Source organism: Protopterus annectens, chromosome 2.part2, assembly GCF_019279795.1.
Source record: "Protopterus annectens isolate FY-2018-M chromosome 2.part2, PAN1.0, whole genome shotgun sequence".
In the NCBI taxonomy this organism is placed as follows: Eukaryota; Metazoa; Chordata; order Ceratodontiformes; family Protopteridae; genus Protopterus; species Protopterus annectens.
In genome coordinates, this window is record NC_056730.1 from 78,125,700 (window position 1) to 78,148,296 (window position 22,597).

At 44.4% G+C, this 22,597-nt stretch overlaps 1 protein-coding gene across 1 annotated transcript in view; it reads left to right on the forward strand.

Moving 5' to 3' along the window:
* DDX4 (DEAD-box helicase 4) overlaps positions 1–22,597 on the forward strand; it is a 2,434,953-nt gene that overhangs the window by 1,729,843 nt on the left and 682,513 nt on the right. The window contains exon 14 of the mRNA XM_044063758.1: positions 19,291–19,420. Coding sequence (XP_043919693.1) covers positions 19,291–19,420 — 130 coding nt within the window. The remainder of the gene's footprint in view (positions 1–19,290; positions 19,421–22,597) is intronic.

Genomic DNA, 22,597 nt, shown 5'->3' on the forward strand with positions numbered 1-22,597 from the left:
AAACTGCATCTTATCTAATAATTCTTCAAACCATCCTAAACCTGTTCTTAAAGGTATTACTGAGATTAATTCTTGTGCATCTGTTGTCACTAATCAGATCCCTGCTATATAGACTATTATTAACGCTCCTTAAAAATTCCCACATCTTAAATTTCTGGTATGTTCCAGCCAGGCTTTTTTTTTTCAGTTTTAAATCAAAAAAATTAGCTGTGGGGTATGTCTTGCCATTCGCTGCAACCATTGGCCTAAAAAGAGGATCATTGGTGCTTTTATGAATTTTGGGGATAGCAAAATTTTATGGTATCAATCCATAAATATTGAAAAGTTTTTGATCAATCATACCATTCTTCAACAGCTCTTCTAAAATATCTGTTTATAATATGCCAAGTTTCTCATTTCTTGAAACTCTAGAATATTTTTCATCATTAAGAAGTTCCATTTTCAGAGAGGACAATATTGAGTCCATTAATACAGTCCCTCAGTAAATTAAAGTTTATAGTTTGTGTAAGTGACGTTTGAAGTCTGTTTAATTTTATTTTACTGTTACTGCTAATCTTGTTTATTCTCCATTTGCTCAGAGTGCCCTGTTTGAATTTTGGTTATTTTGATCAGTCCTTGTATTCCTTCTGATTTTGGAGCTCCCCACCCTTTTTTTAAAGCTCCATCTCCTCCATGGGATTTGAATGTAGTTTGTCTTTGACCAAATCTCCCTTTGAACCGTCAGCCAAATATGAATTGAAATTTTTAAGTTCAAAGACTGTCTTTTTAGTAGCCATTAAATCTTCTGAAAGGGTATTAGAACTTCAAGCCCCATCTTCTAAACCTCCTTACTTGATTTTTCGTATGGCTAGGGTCTCCTTGCACACTAATCTGTCCTTACTTCCTTAAGGTGTTGTCAAAATCCAGTATTAATCAAACTATCAACCTTCCATTTTTCTTTCCAGATTTTTCAAACAAAGGAGAATATATGTTGCATTTGTTGGATGTTCAGACAGTTAAATTTTGCCTACACAAGGCAGAAATTTTCTGGAAATCGATTATCTGTATAATTTTCTGATTCAAAATTGGTCCCTCCTGGTATTGAGGTAACTGAGGACTCTGTCCCAACATTTGAGGAATAAAGAGGTTATATACTTACCATAACGTTCCATCTGTGTTGTCCATTTTCATTCTTCTTTAACCTTCCTCCAACCCCCTTCCAATTTGCTGGAAGGATCAGAAAATACTAAAATGCTATTGTACTTTTATTTGAGATCCAGATAGTGGTATTTGTTTCTATATTCACAGATATTTGGCAAGCAAGATGTGAAGCATTGTAAAGAGCTTGCACATTATGGGTAAGAGGAATTTGAGGGCTTTCAGTGTCCCACGAGCTGCAGAAATGTGGCTGAGTTGGATCTCTAAACCCAACAGATGAGAAAGAATAAAAATTTGTCAGCACAGATGGAATGTTATGGTGAGTACATAACTTTTGTCATCTTGCGCTAAGGTTGTTTCTGAATTTACTCAAAACCAAGCTACGTTGTATTTTACTCAACTACAAAGCAGGGGAGAGAGGATTCTTCATGCTTTGGACATGCACAGACAGCTGTTTATTTAATTGAACAAAACTGAAGATTTTAGAAAATCTAGCCAACTTGTTTCATATGGTTAAAAAAAAAAAATTGGTGTCCAAACCATTTTTGTTTGTCTTCTGCAAGCCCTTCAGTTTTGCTACTCGGATAATGGCAAAAGACCTGACCGTATCAAGGTGCATTCTAGCAAAGTTGTGGCCTCTCCTGAGGCCTTTTGGTAAGTGGTAGACTTCCTAGATCTGTTTGTGAAGCTGCTACTTGGTCCTAAATGTATACTTTTTGAACGCGAAAAGCTTGACTTTCCAGAAATATAACAGGTTTTGCTAGAGCTTCTCTTCAGGGGATCCCAGACTGATTGTGTAGTCCACTCTTTCTTCCTGAGCTATCATTCATCCAGTGTAGTTATGGCTGCTGCAACAGTGATTTAATGAATAACATTGCATGGGCACACTGTACATCCCTTTTATACCAGTGCATCCAGTCTTGCTTAGGGCAGATGTATAGTATGCAAAGGAGAAGCCTGAACCTTTGTGTACTGGCTGGCTATCACTTATCCTTTGCGGAATGTATCCTATATAGATAATGGCTACTGCAACAAGTGATGATCTTAAACATCTTATGTCCTCCTATTCCTATGTTTTAGTATTCATATTGTGGGATTTTCTGCCTCATGCGACCCAACGTCTGCTCCTCTACAAATGCTTAAGCCTGGCTGCTGTAGGTGCATGGGACGTTACACAAGGGCCATAAACCAGGGGCTATAAATGTGAAGTCTGCACGCACAGACCTCAGTACTTTTCAGCGACAGACTACGTTACTTTGACTGCTTCACTCTACGACCAAAGACTTCTAAAGATAAGTACCCCATTGGGTATGCGTGAGTTTGATTGCTGTAGATTCAATTTTAGCCAATGTCTGAGAAAGAGCAAATGTAACTGTGGGCAGCTGATACCACACAGACTCTCATGGCTGGTTTGTGTTTTGCCTAGGAAAGGATCATGACCATAAGGCCTGCCTTATTTGTCAGTCTTGGATGCCAACGACCCTACACAGCTGACTAGCAGTGCTTAATTTGTATTTGGAAAATCAGACTAAAATGCCTCATTTTCAGGATGGATCCTGAGTTGGCTGCCCAAGCAAACCAACCAAGGAAGAAGGCCAAGGTTTCCAGGTCTTCTCCTGATGCCTCTCTGCCATAATATGTCCTACTGACTAGCGATATAAGGGCCAAGGGACACACGATTACTCAGTCAGCTTCAGTTCCTGTGAAAGAGGCCGTTTTGCTAGCAACTGAAAGCACATCTGCAGAGTTAAGCTAGACGCTGGCCATAACCGACGTCTTCGAGCCCAACACTTGTTCAGCCGACCGAGACACCTCCTGCGCCATTATAGGCCTTTGTCTCTAAGCCTACCTCTAAGCCCACGCCAGCAAGAAATAACAATACTAAGAACTTGAGCCCCACTTCTCAAGTAGCTCCCCAATTGGCAGTCATTTTCCAGTTCAGTAATGCAGGCCTTTATGGCTCTTAAGCCCTCGGGCACTGCACCTTTCAACATTCCTTTGCTGAGCCGGAGGCCAGCCTCTGCTTTCTCCCTACTTTTATCCACTACACATCAGGTAGAAGAACCAGAACCAGTCCTACTCTTATGAAGAATCCATTTCCTGTGTCTCTCAGATTGCTTCATATGTGGATTATTACTCCCTAAATGAAGACACTATTGAAGGAGACTCCCCACCAGAGGACATTAAGACTCCCCACCAGAGGACATTAAGACTCCCCACCAGAGGACATTAAGACTCCTTTGAGGAAACTGTCAAAAAAATGAAAGACTGCTTCAAGTAGGATATTGCCTTAATGTCAGATACCCAGAAAAGATATTTTGAACTTCTGCAACTTGAGCCACCATCCCCTTCAGCTATTCCTCTGCCTTTAACTCAGTTTCTAAAAAACCTGACTCTCAACTTCCTGCCCCTAAAAGGCTGGATAGATTTTACAACGTGACTGATGACCACAAATTTCTGGTGACCCCCCCCCACCCCGGCTGACCCATCAGTCATTGCTGTGTCACCAGACAGTCTTGGCGGTTACTGTCTGCTTCACTTTTGCCAACAGACAGCAAAGCCATGGACAGGGTAAATAGATACACACCTTCTCTACCCTGGCCTTCAGGGCTATTAACTTCCAACCCCACATGGTTAAATACACCTTAGACGTGGTCTCTGAAGCTTTCACTGTGCTGTTCTCTGCCCCAAACTGTCTAGTCAAAGCTGACATTGCATCAAAGCTGTCTCTAGCTACACAAGTAGCCAGACACCATCAAATGCAGTTACAATGCAGCAGAGGCTTTAGCCAGAGCAGCTGCCTCTGCATCTGCCTTACACAGATGCTCCTGGCTTCGCTTACAGCCTCTACCAGAGGGTTTTAAATCCAAAGTCATGGATGCTCCTCTAGACAACAACCTTTTATTTGGGAAAAGCTCAGCAGAACTTTTCAAAAACTTACAAGAGAAAAGCAAAGAACTACAAGACAATTAAGCAACTGCAGGTGTCCACCTTCCCTAGGTATTACAGGAACTACCCAGCAAAACTATCCTTTGTCAGAAGGACTCTGTCACACCCTCCCTCCTCAACGTCCTGCAGGGCATCTAGGAGATGACCTTACTCCAGACCCCCCCCCCAACTCTCAGCCCCCAGCCAAACAAGCCCAATCCAGACAAGTGTGCCCCTCGTCAGCATGACTGCCTTGCTCAACTGCCTCTGTCCACCTGCCTCACTCACTGCCTTCCCTGCTGGAAATCTGTTGCAGCATATCTTTAGGTTGTTTCCATCATCCAAAAAGGATATTTCCTGTCTTGGAAGGAAAGACCAAAACCAAAAATAATCCCTTTCCTTCCAAGAAATCGGCTTAATCTATTCCCTCTTATTCTGGAAGAACTCCTGACTCTAGGAACTATAGAACCATTTCCCTCAGGACAGGAAGGACAAGGCTTCTATTCCCATCTTTTCCTAGTTTCAGAAAAGGATGGCCCTTTGAGACCAATCCTAGACTTGTATCTGAACCTGTTCCTGAAGGTTCCCTCTTTCAAGATGCTTTCCCTTCAAACTCTCCTACACCTCATCCCCTCCCGAAGCCTTCATGGTCATCCTGGACCTAAAGGATGCTTACCTGCACATTCCTTTCAGGCCATACCATAGGAAATTTCTGCTCTTTACTGGCCACTGTTCACACTTTCAGTTTACAGCCTTGCCCTTTGGCTTGTCTACAGTCCCCAGAGTCTTTACAAAGTGCTTGGCCCCAGCCAGTGCCTACTGTAGAACCAAGGGAATCCAAATCTACCCTTACCTGGACGACATTCTCATTCTGGCAGAATCAAGTCCACCCTACAGACCCATCTCAAGTTTACCATGCCCCTCCTCCAGAACTTTGTATTCACCCTAAACCTTCAGAAATCCTCTCTGCTTCCTCAGCAGGACAAAATATTCCCAGGCTGCTGGATCAGGACAGACCCGATGAGGTCCTTTCTCCCACTGGACAAAGTGCAGTCTCTCTCCACCCATTTTCAAAGCCTACTTTCAGAATCTCATCTCTCTCCAAGAAACTTTCTGCAAGTCCTAGGTCTCATGGCAGCTACTTCTCCCATGCTTCCATTAGCCAGGATGCACATGAAAAAAATTCCAGTGGTACCTAAAGAATTTGTGGTCTTAGAGCCATCATCTACTAGACAAATTTATTACCTTCTTCCCTGTTTAAAGAGAACTGAAGTGGTGGATTCAGCAAACCAGACAGGACCAGGGCATTCCTCTCCAATTCCCCCACCACTCAGTCCATGCACGCAGATGCATCAGACCTAGGATGGGGGAAACATTAAAGGACTTCAGGGTACAACAGCGTTGGACCCCTGCCCTGCAAAAGCAACACATCATTGTCAGAGAAATGACTGCAGTCTTGCTGGCTGTAAAAGCTTTCCTTCCCATCTTGCAACCAGGGCTGCTCCATATTGTGACAGACAATGCCACTGTCATGTGGTACCTCAACAAACAAGGAAGGACAAAGACATACCACTTTTGCCAGATAACCCTACAACTCTGGGGTCTAGCAGCCAGTCAGTCTTTGCCTGCAGGCCTCTTGCATCCCCACTCAGGAAAACAAACAAGTGGACTTACTCAGCAGAACATCCTCTCTACAACACGAATGGATGTTGTACAGGGAAACTTCCATCGACATCGTCCACCAGTGGGGCATACCTCAAGTGGATCTGTTTGCCTCCCCCCCACAACAGACAACTAAACAAATTCTGTACCAGGGGTCACACTCCACTAACCTGGTACGTGAATGCCTTCAGCTTTCCATGGAAGGGAATGTCCCTGTACGTCTTTCCTCCCTTCCCTCTAATACAAAGCGTCCTAATGAATCAAGATAGACCAACCAAAAATCTTGCTGGTGACTCTCTATTGGCTATGGAAACAACAGCTCCTCCTTCTCTCCCTAGCCAAGGGCAATCACCACAAGTTCCTCCACAAGATGTACCTATTTAAAACGAAAGATCTCTTGCTGCATCTAACTCTTTGAGTGATTCACTTCTGATCCCTTTCAGACAACATTACTCCGAGGATGTGCTGTCAGTCCTGAGGGAGGCCAGGAAACCAGCTACTAGGAAAGACTATTTGTCTAAATGGCAAAGATTCTCAAAATGGTGTCCTTTAATGACAGGGGACCCTTTTCAGGCAATTCCCTCACTTGTCCTTAGTTATATATGCAAGCTCATTAAGGAAGGACTAGCAAATTCTTCAGTGAAAGTTCACCTTTCTGCCATTTCAACTGGCTTGCCTTTACAGCCACCTCTGCTTTCCAGACTGGATGTTATGCAAGACCAGACAACCAAGAAAACCCATCCCTCCTGCCTGGGACCTCAGTTTTGTGCTGGAAAAACTCACCTTACCACTTAAGCCAAGCCAGCACAGCTACTCTACAAATGTGCACATGGAAAACTATTCTTTTCATGGCCATTTCCTCTGCTAGAAGTGTCTGAACTACAGGCCCTCACTGGAAATCCACATCCCGCCCCCACCCCAAACAAGAAAGACAACAGTGAAGAACTTCTCTAAAGCAAACTTCACACTACTCAAGACTGGTGTGGTATCCTTCAAGGCCCCTGAGCCAGTGGAAACCACAACCCAAGCTGCAGAAGCCCTTACAAATGCCTTCTATGAACACCTCCAGGACTGCATGGATCAGGCAATCCCAAATAAAACCAAGACTCTTTCCACAAAGGGCAAACGTCCAGTCTGGTGGACCCCAGCCATTAACAAACTTTACAATAAGAGGAGAAAGCTATTACATGATAGAACAAAATCCATAAAAGGGAAGTCACCCCTGATCATTATTAGTAAAAAAATATGAGCACTCATAAAATCAACTAAGGCCAATTTTGAGAGAAAAATTGCCATGGTTTCAAAGGACAATCATAAGGCCTTTATCAGCTATGTTAGGAACCTGGGTGGAAACTCCCAGATATGCTCAGAATTAGTCCAAAATTATACAAAAATCACTGAACCCACAGACATTGCCAACATACTGGCAGACAGGTTCAGTGCAAACTTCACCCCCCTAAAGGAGAGATAACTATCCCAGCGGAGTGTAGCCTCCCAGACATCTCAAATGCGCAGGTGAAAGCTGCTCTCTCTAAAGCTAAAAACACAGCATCAATGGGACCGGATGGTGTCCCCGGCTGTGTGCTACACGAGCTAAATGAGGAATTAAACCCGCGCATAAGGCAGCTGTTTAATCTCAGCCTTACCACAGGATACGTGCCCAAGGCGTGGCGTACGGCAACTGTGGTCCCACTCCACAAAGGCGGTGCCTCTACGGACCCTGGTAATTACTGCCCATAAGCTTAACAAGTCTAGTCTGCAAAGCTATGGAGAGGATCATAATGGAGGTCATAAACAAAGATATAGGGGACTTGCAGACATTGGACCCGACCCAGTTTTGCTTCGTCAAGGGAAGATCATGCCTTTTGAACTTGGTCGACTTCTTCGAAACAGTCACCAAGGCCATTGATGAGGGAAAGGCAGTCCATACAGCCTACCTTGACCTTGCAAAGGCTTTCGACACAATACCCCACTCGGGTATTGTAGAAAAACTTACCAGCTTAAATGTAAACCCATATGTCACAAGATGGGTTGCAAACTGGCTTAAGGACAGAACCCACAGGGTTAGAGTTGCTGGCTCTATGTCAGACTCCAAGCCGGTCACAAGTGGTGACCCACAGGGCTCGGTCCTTGGCCCCCTATTGTTCGGCATCTACTTCTCAGAAGTACAGGCCAACATGGGAGGACTTTGGCTGACAAAGTTTGCAGGCGACTGCAAACTGGGCGCCATAGTGGAAAGTGCATCGGACACGGATATCCTTCAGAAGGGACTCACGGAAACAGATAGCTGGTGCCAGAGCCATGGCCTGAAGTTAATCGCCAAAAAATGTATAGTCATACCCTTCGGGGAAAAACAAGGTAACCCCAAGCTACCATATAGGTGGCAATCCACTAAGCACAGAAGAGGTTATCAGGGACCTGGGGACCCAGGTTGACAGTGGCCTTTCTTTTGACACTCACGTTGCTAAAGTGGTTAGAAAGACCTACGTTGCCCACCTGATCATGAAGGGATTCACATCCAGATCTAGTGAGGTCATTGTTCCCCTGTACTCTTCACTTATCAGACCAATGATCGAGTACAATGCCCCATTGGGATGTATCTTGCCGACATCTGCAGCAATTGGAGAGACCCCAAAAGTTTCTCACCAAAAGGATAAAGGGACTCCAAAATCTGTCATATGCTGCCAGATTAAAGAAACTCCAGCTCTATTCAGTCGCATACCGTCTGCTCAGAGGTGACGTGCCTGACATACAAGGCCATGTCCAACCCGGAATTAATGGACATGCTCCACCTCAAAAAATCCAAATCCACCAAAACCACTAGAGCATGCGACTTAAACCTTAGCACGGATATAAATAGGACGTGCTGGAGGGATAGATTTATCACTCAGAGACTCCCTATGCTGTGGAATAGAGTCCCGGTCCATGTGAGGCAGAGCACCTCGCTGGCTCTGTTCAAGAGAAATCTTGACCTGTGGATGGGAGATCGTAGGTTTACCCCGAGAATCATCTCTGTGTCACTGCTGGACAGAGGCACAACAAACTAATGGGTGCAGTATTTTTTCATATAAGGGGTGGCGTAAGCCACAAAAATTCGGGCTAGGCTTATAAATGACTTGGGGCAGATAGCCTAGTATAAACCTATGAACCATGGCTGTCCGTTTGTTGCTGAGGTATGGCCGTGGGTGCAGGCAGTTTAATAGGAGATGTTTTGTGTTTTTAAGAAGGAATTTCAGCATCTTAGCACAGGATTTTTTTGTTGTTGTTTTGCAGTATTTGGCTGTATTAGTATGGATACTTTAACAGTTTGAGAGGTTTGTCTTAAGTTGTATTAAGTTTTCATATCTCTCTCACTTGAGTTCATTTAGTGGCAATGGCAAAGGGTTTTTATTAAGCATGTGATATTTTGTAAACAACTTCAGCTTTTGTAATGCCTAGAAGGCTGGCAACAGATGGGTCAGAGTCAGATTTGAGGACCCATGGTTGATAGAGAAATGCATAGTGATACACATTTGTGATGTTATGGAATGTTAGTGGTCTTGGTTTATCTGGATTGGGAAGGGAGTTATGTTATGATATGATATATAAAAGGACAGCAGAAACCTCTGGTGGTGAGCATGGTTTGCAATGTCAGGATATTTTTGGTGATCTTTGGCCTGTCTAAAAGGGTGTGGGAGAGATGTATGACCATACAAAGGAACAGTGAAAACAGTACAAAATGCAGCAGTGTAAGACAGCTCAGTGGTAGTACATTTATAATGCAGTGTAGTACCATCCAGTGAAGGTCAGCTGAGCAGTAGATGTGTGCCATTGCTTAGAAATACAAAAACAAAATTTAGTGCTCCAAAAGAGTGCCTAAAGAGCAGACGCAGGCGCCACAGTGTCTCAGTATTGTCTGACACTGGTACAGTAGGGTCTCGATTATCCGAAACATCAATTTTCAAAACCAGCTTTCCAAAGTTTTCGGGTAGGAAAAATCAAGTCCAAATATATAATCATTATTCGTATTCGCGTGAGCATGTTTTTCCATCTTGTAGCCAGCTTGCTTGTTTGTGAATTTTTTCTTTATTGTCCACTTGAATTACTAAATGGTTGAAAAGTGTATTCCTGTGTTTAGAAAAAAAAAAGATTTTAGAATTTTTTTTATCCTATTCAATTATATGTTTGATTATCCGAACGATCTTAGGTCCCAATTATTTCAGTTAATCGAGACTGTGCTGTATATTACTTGTGTACTAATAGAATCAAAGCCGTTTAATTTATTGAGTCAGACCAGTGAGGCTAACGTCACTTATAAACATCAGGATTGTGACAGCAAGTGCACTCATACCTTCTAACTGTTGACTATTTTGAATGAAACTTTCTCATACTTGGTAATCTTTTTATTGTTGCTTTTTGGCATGCCAAAGGACCTGATAAATATAGAAGCAGCATACCCAGCAAGGGGATAGGAGGAAATAAAAAATATTATGGCATAAACTTGATTGACAGAAATGTAGTAACATCTCTTATCCTCGTTATGGCCTTTAAGTTCTGAAGATCAGTAACAGTGGATGTAGATAGGTTGTAATATTTAGTGTACCACAGTCAAAACTAGCAGTGTACAGGGTTCTTGCTTTGTTCATAGTCATCAGTGGCGCATGTAAAAGATGAGGTGATGGTGATTTTGTATTGCAAAGTCTTCAGACCTGTTGCTCTCTAACATCAAGTGGTCCTCAAGCCAGCATGATGATGGGTGAGAAGCTACTGGACTTCATTCCCAGCTGCACTGACTGCCCTTCTCTTTCTTCTGGAGATTATGGCTCTCAGATGAGTGTTCTTGCTTCATGTGTCCATTATTGTCATTTGTATCGAGACCCATGCTGTGTAGAGGCTTCTAACAGTCACAATGAGCACATCTGCAGAGGCCAGATTTTCACACCAAAAGTTCATGACTTTCCAAACTTGTAGAATTATAATGCTTCCATCCACTTGGAACTGAGTGAGCCCAGTGACTCGGCCAGTATTTTACAGTTAATGTGTGAATTGTCTAGAATACTGATTGATAATCCCAGGCATTTTAGTATTGGTAAAGTTCTCTTAGCTTTGAATTGTGCTGTGGTTAGGTGTGTCAGCTAAGTTAGGGGATCCCATTGTTTTTATGGTACAGACATAGGAAAACTAATGCAGTGATAAAATGGATAAATCTGGCAAGTTGATAAGTGTATGGATAAATCTGGCAAGTGGATACAAGTTTATGGTTCTGTATATCTTAATCTGCAAACTACTGAAATTGTGCTTCCTCATAAGACATTTGTGAAATCTTTTAAATATAGTAACCGGCGGTCATTTCCCATTGATAAATGTTGGCTTCCCTGTAGTGGAGCAGTAATGATTAAAGATCTGTGGTCAGTATTGTACAGGTAGTTGGTAAGCAAAAATTACTAATCATTCTTTGCAGCAGTTGAAAATTATATAATTAAAGGTTTATGTGATGGGCTGTACACATTTTTTGATAGTTTTTAGCATTGTCTGTAGTATTAAATGTGCTGCTATTACAAAAGCTAGTCACAGCAATGCAGGATTCAGTGGACCTCACAGTTAAAATACATCTTTAACCAGTGTTGCTGCAGTTCAGTTCTATTACAAGCCAGCATTCTGCACTGACAAATGCTTGATGTTAAGTTGTCAATCTCGCCTTCATTCTTGCTGGATGGGTTCGGAGCCGATCCGTTGCTCCGACTCTGCACTTACTAAGCTCGAGAGCTAATTTTACCAGCTCGAGGCAACCCTATATCCCATGATGCAAGGCGGAGACTACTCAGATCTCGTTTGCCGCTTCGCTTACGAGGTGCCTCTTTTACCAGCTCTAGGTAAGTTTTCTTCATATTAAGACTTTTAGTCTCGTCCCTTTTAAATTTAATAACCTTAGTTTTGTGAACCTTAACGTTTATTTTAACCCTATTCCCATTAGTGTTCCCTTTTTTTTGTGTTATTTATCCCCTTCCCTAGGTTAGGCCTTAGGCCTTCCCTTTTCCTAATTTTTCCTGTCAGGGATTTTGTGTGTGTTTGAGTGTGTTGTATCCCTGTTTAGTTTAGATTATTGGATTGGGTGTTATTTGTGTGTGTGTGTCTGTGTTTCCTTGTCACTTGTGTTTCCTCGACACAGCTATGTCGAAGGACACAAAGGTCTCAGGCTTCAAGAAGTGTGACTCTTGCTGTTAGATGTCGTCTCTGACAGACGGTCACACTTCTTGTGTTTACTGCCTGGGACCTCTGCACCTGCAGGACTCTTGTGCTATTTGTCATGCCTTCAGCCCAAGAGTCCTGCAGGAGCGCAGAAATAAATTAATATTGAGGGGCTTATTAAAGCCTGAGAGCTCCCTGACTAAGTCGGCTCCGGGGAAGCCCTCGAAACCTATCAAGCCTTCGGCTTCAAGTCCCAAGCCATCGGCTACTGGTTCTGCTTCTTCAGTGTCGAGATCGGCTCTGGCCGGAGTCGATCCTTCCCTTTTAGAAGTCACAGTATTGGCTCCATCCGGCGCCGATACTGCCAGATCCGGACACTCAGTGTCGGCTCCGGCTGGTGCCGACGTATCCTCGGCTCCTTCGGCTCTACCTATCTCTAAAAAGAGACCACGATCCCCCTCATTGGAATCGAGATGTTCGGCTCCGAGATCACCCCTGCTCTCGGAGCAGAGCCATCGGAGCCGTTCTTCTCGGTAGTCCAGGCTGTCTGATCACGACCTCGAGAGAGTGGTGAGTAGACTATTAAAGTCTCAGGCATTGGTCCAAATTGGTCCAAATGCTCCATAGCCCGTCTCAACAGACGGTAGCTATCTCACATCCACCTCACATTCCTCCTTCGACTCTCTTACAGAGCTCGCAGCTGGAGCTCCTCGGAGCCGTGACTGTTGTAGCTTCGGAGCCGATACCACCCCCCCCCCCCTTTCGGCTCCGTCGTCCTCCACTCCGATTTCCTCCTTGAGGCCTTCATTGGAGGGATCCGGGCGTCTTGTCTCTCTCGTCTGCTCCGAGGGGGCGTGTGGCATCGGACCCTTGTCCGACCCCGTTCTCCCTCTCGGGGCTTCGGCGTTGGTGAGCTCAGCCCCGACATCTGCCTCTGAGCCTTCCCTCTCGGTGAGGCCTGGAGTTCCTATCTCTTAGGAGCGGGAACCTTCTGGTCTCTCTGATGGGGGAGCCTTCGAGGTGATGAGGAGTGTACTAGCCCCTGGGTGTAGTCAACGGTCAGTTCCATCAGCTCCTCCCACCACAGTGCCTGCTGACGTCTCTTCCCACTCTTGCTCCCGGACCCAGAGATCCAACGCCTCAGGTTTCCCCATTGGGAATATCTTCCTCTTCCGAGGCTTCTGATCCGTCAGGTGAACCTCCGCGTAAGAGGACATGTAAGAGGAAACATCTAGACTCCCCCGATTCTATTACATCGGATACTGACTTGGATGAGTCGGAGGGATCCCCAAGGTCCTCCTCTGAGGATGTCTTTCTCAGACATCCTTGAACTCCTTAAGCAGAGGGGGAACTGGCCCTCCCTTAATCCTTCCGAGGACGGGAAACTGGCCCTCCCTTAATCCTTCCAAGGACGAGTCAGTATACCTGGAGGCGTTCGGAACTCGACCCTCCACCTCCTGGGTGTCTCCGCCTTTTGACCCTCTTATGGACGTGGTGGCTCGGAAGGCGTGGGTGGCCCCGGATTCGTTGGAACCTATTCCTAGGAGGCCTTCTAAATTCATTACGGCCCCACCTGATAGGCAATATTTGACAAAAGGTGTCCCGGTTGATGCCATGGTGGTGGCTGCAGCCACCAAGAAGGAACTAGCTGATCCTTCAGTACCTGTCCATCCTCCTAGCAAGGATTCTAGGACTATGGACAGGTACGGCAAGCGGATTTTTTCTTCAGCGACCTTTGCCATGCGATCGCTGAACTACTTGTGTCACTTCACCCGCCTTCAAAGAGATGTTCTTAAAGAGTTGGGAGAAGTTTTACAGGATCCGTCAGCTGCTGGGTTTCAGGATAAGATTAGCTCACAGTTAGGAATCCTAAACTCTATTGTTAACTCCTCCATGCGGCTCATTTCTTATGCAGCCGATGGAGCGAGTAGGGCCGCAGGCACAGGAGTGGCTTTAAGGCGTCAGTCCTGGATGCGGCTTTGTAATTTTGCAGACCCCTTCAAGGCGTCCTTCACAAACTCCCCTTTTGATGGTTCAACCTTGTTCGGACCTCAAGTGAAAGACACCTTGACTAGATGCGAACAAGATGGCAAGACTCTTTCTGCCGTAGGAGTCCATTTCTCCACCCCTTCAAGACCTTACCCAAAAGGTCAGAAGGGAGGGAAAATGTGGTTCCGCAAATCTCAAGGAGTCGCGCCTGATGCACAACGTCAGTTTACCCCCAGAGGCAGAGGGGGTAACAACAGCAGACACCGCCCTAGAGGCAGAGGGGGTCTGCAGAATCAGGGTAGCAGAGAGCCTCTTTCTGACAAACCCTTCCAGCATCCCTGAGATGTTGCCCGATTGTCCACCTTCGGAGACAGTCGGGGGGAAGATTATCACTGTACCCAATAGCCTGGCTTTCCCTTTCTCAAGACAAATGGGTACAGTCGATTATATCCGAGGGTTACAAAATTCCCTTTATTCAAACCCCAATTCAACAAAGGGGAACCCTTCCAGACGTTCCACCCGGTCTAAGGGAACTAGCAGTACCAGAGATATCAAAACTGCTAGCAAAAAGAGCCATCCAGCCAGTCCCAGCAGACCAAATAGGATCCGGAATCTACTCAAGGTTCTTTTTAGTACCAAAAAAGACAGGGGACTGGAGACCAATATTAGATCTGAGCAAACTAAACAAGTTTGTAAAGAAAACTAGATTCCGGATGGTCACGCTTCAGTCCATTTTACCTTTTCTGGGCAAGGACAATTGGATGTGCTCTGTAGATCTTCAGGATGCGCACTATCACATAAAAATTCACAGGCGCTCCAGAAGATTTTTCCGCTTTCGGCTGGGGAGCAGTCACTTCCAATTCAGGGCCCTGCCCTTTGGACTCACTACAGCCTCCAGAGTGTTCACCAAATGTATGGCAGCGGTTACGGCTCACCTGAGATGTCAAGGATTCCAGGTGTTTCCATATCTAGACGACTGGCTCCTCACTGCCACCACCAGGCATCAACTTCTCCAAGCCAGAGATTACACCATTCACATTTGCAGAGGGCTAGGAATTTCTATAAATTTTGAAAAATCTGCGTTGTCGCCTTGTCAATCTATTACTTTTATAGGCGCAAAATTGGACACCGTACAACTTTCAGCAAAGTTAACAGACCAAAGGATCTTGGACATTCAAAGTCACGTCCAGGTGATTCTTCTCAGCAACAAAATTCAGGCCAGAATTGCTCTGAAAGTATTGGGTCTTATGGCGGCCGCCATAACACTTCTTCCCTTTGCCCGCTTTTACATGCGTCTTCTACAATGGATGCTATTTGTCCAATGGTCCTTTCAACAACTTCCCATGCGTCACAGGATCACAATAACTCCAGCTTGCAAAAGGCATCTGACCTGGTGGATATCGTCCCCTCAAGTCCATCAGAGCAGACCCTTTGTTCCTCCTGCCCCGGTCGCCACGGTTACATCGGACGCCTCCCTGATCAGGTGGGGGGGGGGCATTATCAGGGCAGGATGGGCCATGGCACTTGACAACCTTTCGAATACCACCTGCACATAAATGTCCTAGAGATGAGAGCAGTGCTTTTGACGTTGCAAGCCCTCAACGACTCTCTTCCCTTGGGAACTATTGCAGTCCAAACGGACAATATGTCCGTAGTGTGGTATATCAACAAACAGGGCGGAACCAAGTCCTATCCACTGTGTCGAGAGGCTCTCAGACTTTGGCAGTGGGCAATCTCTTCTCAGCGGTTTCTGATAGCAACGCATATCCCTGGGAAATCCAACATCATAGCGGGCAGATTGAGCAGAGCTATTCTCATGCCTCACGAGTGGTCTATCAAACTGATAGAACCCACACTGTAAAAGTAGCCGACTCCAAATCCAACTCCAGACAAGTGGAGTACCTCAGGGTTCAGTCCTGGGGCCGCTCTTGTTTGGCATCTACTTCTCTGAAGTACAGGTCAACACTAAGGGACTCTGGCTAACAAAGTTTGCAGATGACTGCAAACTGGGAGCCATTATTGAATCCCCAAATGATGTGGATACTCTACAAAAGGGCCTTACAGAAACAGCTGCTTGGTGCCAGAGCCATGGGCTCAAGCTCAATGCCAAGAAATGTATTGTTATCCCCTTTGGGAAAAAACATGTATCCATGAATTACCATATAAGTGGCAGTACACTAAACACAGAAAGTCTGATAAGAGACGTAGGGACACAGGTGGACAGTGGTCTCACCTTCGATAACCACATCGCCACAACAGTCAGGAAATCCTATGTGGCACACCTCATCACGAAGGGCTTTTCATCCAGAAAAAAGGAGGTCATTATCCCACTGTACTCATCCCTCATTAGACCCATTATAGAATACAACGCCCCATTTGGTACGTACCTCTCAAGACATCTGCAACAACTGGAAAGGCCTCAGAAATACCTCACTAAAAGAATCACAGGCCTAAAGCAGATGCCCTACGCTGACCACCTTAAAAAACTCCAGCTATACTCTGTTGCATATCGTCTACTCAGAGGCGATCTCTGCTTAACATACAAGGCCATGTCAAACCCAGAGCTGTTGGACATGCTACACTTAAAGAAATCCCAATCCCTCAGAGCTACATGCTCCAGGGATCTAAACCTTGTCATCACAATAAACAAAACATGTTGGAGGGATAGGTTCCTGACCCAGAGACTCCCCAGACTCTGGAATAGATTGCCCATACATGTCAAGCAGAGTGCCTCTTTGGACCTCTTCAAGAGGAACCTTGACGATTGGATGGGAGAAAGGAAATTCACCCCAGGGATCACGTCAGTCGCCCTGCTAGACAGGGGTCCAGGAAAGCAAATAATGTGGGAAGAAATAGCCAGGGAATTGTTATGGCTAGGCTTGTATAGGCCCTAGGGCTGATAGCCTAGTACCAACCTATGAACAATCAGTGACGGAAGAGATTTCTCAGGAGTGGGGCCTTCCTTGCTGCGACTTTTTTGCTACACCTCAAAACAGCAAATGCCCAGACTTCCTCTCTCTCTCTTCCCCCTTCCAGGCCATCCCCCCAGAGACGCTCTAACCCAAGATTGGCCCCGGGGACTTCTTTATGCCTTTCCCCCCTTTCCTCTGATACCTCAAGTAATTCAGAAAGCAACCGCCTTGAGCGCCAAGTTGATTCTCATTGCCCCTTATTGGCCTCGACAGATATGGTTTCCGTTCCTACATCATTATCTCTTGGTACAGCCATGGCATTTGGACCCGGTTCCAGATGATCTGACCCACCAGTCAGGGTAGCTGCACCAATCCATACCTTCTCTCAACCTCACTGCTTGGTTGCTCCACTTCCATCCTTAGCCAGGCTTCCTATGATTTCTAATCCCGTCCGGGATATCATAGTAGCTTCCCTTAAATCTTCCACCAGAAGGATTTACACTAGTAAATGTCAACGTTTCTCCTTCTGGGCAAAAGCTAGGAATATAGACCCCTATACTGCTCCGATTCATTCTGTCTTGGACTTCCTAGCTGAGATTTTTCATTCAGGATCCTCTTCCTCCACAGTAAAAGTTCAGCTGGCAGCCATTTCAAATTTTCATATAGGCTTTTTGGACCACAACATTGTCACATCAACTTTGCAAGGCATTCCTTAGAGGTATCTTTTTACTTAAACCTCCGATTAGAGACCCCCCACCACACTGGGATCTAAATTTAATTTTAACATCCTTGATTCTTCCCCCTTTCGAACCTGCGGCTGCCTGTTCATTGAAATTTCTTTCTTGGAAGACACTTTCTAGTCACCATTACTTCTGCCAGGAGAGTATCTGAGCTTCATGCTCTCTGCATTCGTCCTCCCTACTTAATCTTCCACAAAGACAGGGTATCTCTGAGGACTAATCCGTCTTTCTTACCCAAAGTGGCATCGCAGACTAACTTAAATCAATCCATTGATCTTCCAGTTTTTTTCCCTAATTATTCTGATAGAGCTGAACAAAAACTACATTGTCTTGATGTTCACCGCCAACTCAGATATTATCTAGACAAAACTAAACATTTTAGGTAATCTGATCAACTGTTTCTATCCTATGCAGAGAACAGGAAAGGCCTTCCAGTCTCCAGGGTGACTTTATCTAGATGGCTGTCTTCTGTGATTACTTATATTTATCGGCTCAGAGGCAGAGTTGATTTCTAGGCCAAAAGCCCATTCTACCAGAGCTCTAGCTACATCAACAGCTTTTCAGGCTAGACTTCCAATAGATACTATTTGTGCAGCAGCCACATGGGCCCTCTCCTCATACCTTTGTTTCACATTACAAATTAGACTTGGCCTCCAGAGACGGAGCGAATTTTGGTTCCACCGTTCTCAAGAGTCTGTTCCATTGAGCCACCCAGGATAGAGGTGCTAGGGACGCGGTCCCATCCAGCAAGAATGAAGGCGAGATTGACAACTTAACATTAAGAAGTTGTGTACCTACCATAATGTTCCATGTTAGTTGTCTTCTCTTGCCGCCTTTCTTGTGTCCCGCCCTCCATCCCCCTAGCCTGGTCAGACCGAGAAGATTATGCCTCTTCTCTTAAGAGGTTTTATCCTTTTTCTAGCTAATCAGCTTCTAGTGTCAATAGATTAGGTTGATCCCTTTCAGAGGATTATGATGACTATGATTGTCAATTTTTAGTATTGTTACTTTTTCTTCCTCCTCTCCAGTTGGAAGAATATATTGCATAAATTCCTTAGCTACCAAACGAGATCTGGGTAGTCTCCGCCTTGCATCATGGGATATAGGGTTGCCTCGAGCTGGTAAAATTAGCTCTCGAGCTTAGTAAGTGCCAAGTCGGAGCCGAGGATCGGCTCCGAACCCATCCAGCAAGAAAGAAGGTGAGAGAAGACAACTAACATGGAACGTTATGGTAGGTACATAACTTCTTATTTGAGTAGATCACAAAAGTTCAGGCAATATTTGGTTTCATCTTCAAATGTATTATATGCAGCAATTGATGTTGCCTGAATGATGTGGTGTCATTAATTCTTAAATGGTTTTTAACACTTTGGTAAGAACTGACTACTGTACAAAAGTACCATTTTAGTCTTGACTTAGCAGAAGTGCAGCAAACTATATGCTTGCTTTATTAAAAAAAAAAAAAAAAATCACACTCGTTTATACCACATAGTTATTTGTTGCTGCCCTTGATTTCTTAGGAGTACTTCTGCAACAGCATCAATTTTTCCACTTGCTTATACCATATTATACCTTTTTTAGAACTGTCATTTATTCTTGCCAGGAACATTGAGTCAAATCTTTTGGTAATGCTTTTAAAATACAGGGTAGTATTATCATCCTTGTATCTTCATGTGGGCAGGTGTAAAACTGAATATCTAAAACTATAGCTAAATGTAACCTGACTGCTTAGTCATATATTTTTTTTGTTGTAGAACCTGTGTAAGGTCTGTTGTTGTCTATGGAGGAACAAATACTGGTTATTCAATTCGGCAGATATCTCAGGGCTGCAACATATTATGCGCAACTCCTGGAAGGCTCCATGATATTATCGGAAAGGGAAGGGTACGTTTGCTTTCGTCTTAATATCGAAAATCACTTCGACAGTCACTGGGAGAACCTGTTAATGTATGTATGTATGTTCACACAGATTGGCTTGCTCAAGGTGTTTGACATTTTTTTGATTATCAGTTTATGCTGTTACCTCCCACACTTAATTGTTCTGAATCTTCCAACCGCTGTGACTTTTCAATTACTTCTCAGTGATTCAATAATTCACATTTGCTTTGTATAGATGTCGTCTTTGTGCAGGCTAGAATTCAGCAGAAATAAATTCATTGCCAAGAATGAGAACTGTTCTGTGCTTGACCGTAAAAGTTGGAAAGTCTCATGAAGCATAATCCTTGTTTGTCATGGGTAATCAGGGGATTTGAGTATGTCCTCTGGTCATCAGATGGAATTCTTCATTCATTGTTTCACTATGTTTGGTCCGTCTGTTTCCCCTCAAGGTAGTTGTGCCCTTATTGTGATGTAAAAGGAGTGCCGTAAATGCATTAGACTTGCCTTTCCCCGATTAGATATCTGCAGGATGTAGTTTGCTACACATTTGAGTTCTGTATGCTAAGAAAGGTTATCTTAACTTTTTCAGTTGGATTTAACTTTCCAACTGACAAAAGTTGAAATTTGTCAGTTTTTCATTTTAAGATGTTCCTAATCACACTCCCCTTTCGTAACACTCTACCCTTACTACTATCTTTGACTCACTTCCCTCACATATACACTCTCATCTGGCTTTCTAACCTACTATTATCCTAGTTTTCCTTGTATTAATTTTGTACAACTTTCACCTATCTGTATGAATACTACTTTATGTAATATTTTTTTTACTAGCCGTATGTGGTTGTATATTCTGCCTATTATCTGTATTTGTCTTAACTTGTAGAAATTCATTGCAACTAAATTGGAGCTTTTCTCCCCATTCCACTGCTGGAAAAGGTTATGCTAGTCCTCCCATTTAGATTTTCCAGGTCAATAAATGGCAAGTAAAATTAAAGCAAAAATAAGATGTACAATTCTTTTCCCCTTTATTTCTTCCTTGTACAGGAACTGTTAATCTGATGTCCTTTTCATTTATTCCTCAACTGAATGGCTTGGATCCAAAACTCTTGCTCTTTATCCATAATGGCCCACCAAACATACCTCAGATCTTGTTTGCTGCTAGTCAGCTTCAGGCACTGATCGTGTCGCCCTTGAGCTTTGGAGATATATTTAGCTGTTTCTGAGAGTTATTTATTTAGAATTTTCTGATATACTTATTATTCTGATTCCTGTACTTAATCTTCTAAGCAGTTTCACTAGTCTTTAGCTACCATTTTCTCAATACTTTTAAGTACCATCATTGGAACTCTTTCCCTTCCTTTAAGACTACTCTTTAGAGTGCTCCGTCTCTACCATTGTTGGTAGTTCTTTCCTTCTTGTCTTAATTTCTCTTATTTCCCTGTATCCCCCCCCCCCTCTTAGAATCTTTAGACAGTTGTGTGTCTTAGATGATGGCTGACAAGCCAACTGGAGTTAAAAATGCATTCCCTGTGGGCATCTAAGTTGGGAAGCTTATACCCACAGGTAAGACATTTATTGCTTGTGAACTGCACACTTGGATGTGGATTTTTTTCAGTCCCCTCTGGATTTAATTCCAGAGCTGTCACTGACCATAGGAATAAATTAGTGTTGAGAGAGGCCTCCTTCCTTCCTCTTCTGCTGCAGTTGATGGTGCTCTGACATCTATCAAAAAACCTAACAAGGGGAAACCAGATTCAGTGACCAAGGAAAAGGAGTCATGTAAGACTTTTCTTATCTTCACATTTCTTGGATCTTCCAGAAGCTGATGTGGCTAGGATGATGAGATTTCTTAGAGCAGATTCAGGTGGGGGTGCTGCCGGCTCCACCTCCCACCAGATCCATGAGCTTAGTCCTCTGTGTACTTCTCCCTTATTTCCTCGTCTGATCTGACCCACCGTTTTGGAGCACTGAGATCAGAGACCTCTGGGGGGGTATCTTCATCAGATCCAAAGACTTGTCTGTTCAACTCTGGTGACTTCCATAAGTCGCCTGACCCAAAGCCTTTTAGAGCCAGAGGAGAGACTGAGCCGAAGCATTGACACCAGATCTGCAATGTTGGGGTCAACTCTGAAGCTCTCGGAGATCTCTTCCTCTCGGGGCTTCAGTGTTGGACAGCTCGGGTCCGACTCTCTCCTCTGGTGGGGTTGCAGGAACCAATGATTCGGGAACTGTTGACTCCTTTGTCTCCTGTTTCCCCCAGGCTTTCTGCCTTTGAGGTTGTGAAGAGGGCTCTCTGTCTAGAGAAAGAGACATGCCTTCCCTCTTCAGATCAGAGCACTTTGCTTCCTCCTCTTCTGTGCTCTGAGCCACATCCATCCGTCCATCCTACTGGTACACCAAGCAGAGTCTAGTTTCCAGTTGATCCCTCAGGACATCTCTTCTGATACATCCCCAAAACACCCCAATGGGAAAGTGCCTTGGAAGAGGACGTGTAAGAGACTCCTATATTCCCCTCGGGAATCTCTCATGGAGAATACCAATTTTGATGAAAGAGGGGGTTGCCCCAGATCACCTTAAGACATTTCCTTTGGAGACTTCCTAGAGCTCTTGAAACAAAGGTGGTTGCTCCTCCTGTACCCCTCCCAGGAGTAATCTATTTCTGGAGGCTTTCAGGTCTGGTCTGTCTGCTACTTGAGTGATTTTCCTGGCCAGTGAACTCCTTGATCTTGTTTCTTGCCAGGTATGGAAGTAGCTGGATACTGTAGAGCTGATCCCAAAAAGAATAGTCAAATTCTAGCTCCCCCCCAACAAAACAAGAACAGGTGCACTGGAGCAAGGGAGTGCCAGTTGATACCATGGTTGTGGATGCAGCCATTAAAAAGAGCTTGTAGAAGAGAGTTTTGCTGTCCGTCCCCCAGTAGAGTCTCAAGGGCTTTGGACAGATTTGATTTATATTTGATGCAGTGTATGTGCTTCAGCGACCTTCACCATCATGTCACTGAATTTTCTGGCACATTTTACAAGGTTACAGGCACATTTGAGCAAAGAGCTTTTTAAATTTGAGTCCATGTCTGGCAAGGATCTAAAGAGAAGCTCCTTGGAAATGGCCCTCCACCAGTCTAGTTCGAATGCATCCATGAGGTTGGTCACCTATGCAGTGGAAGGTCCCTCGGGTGGCAGGTT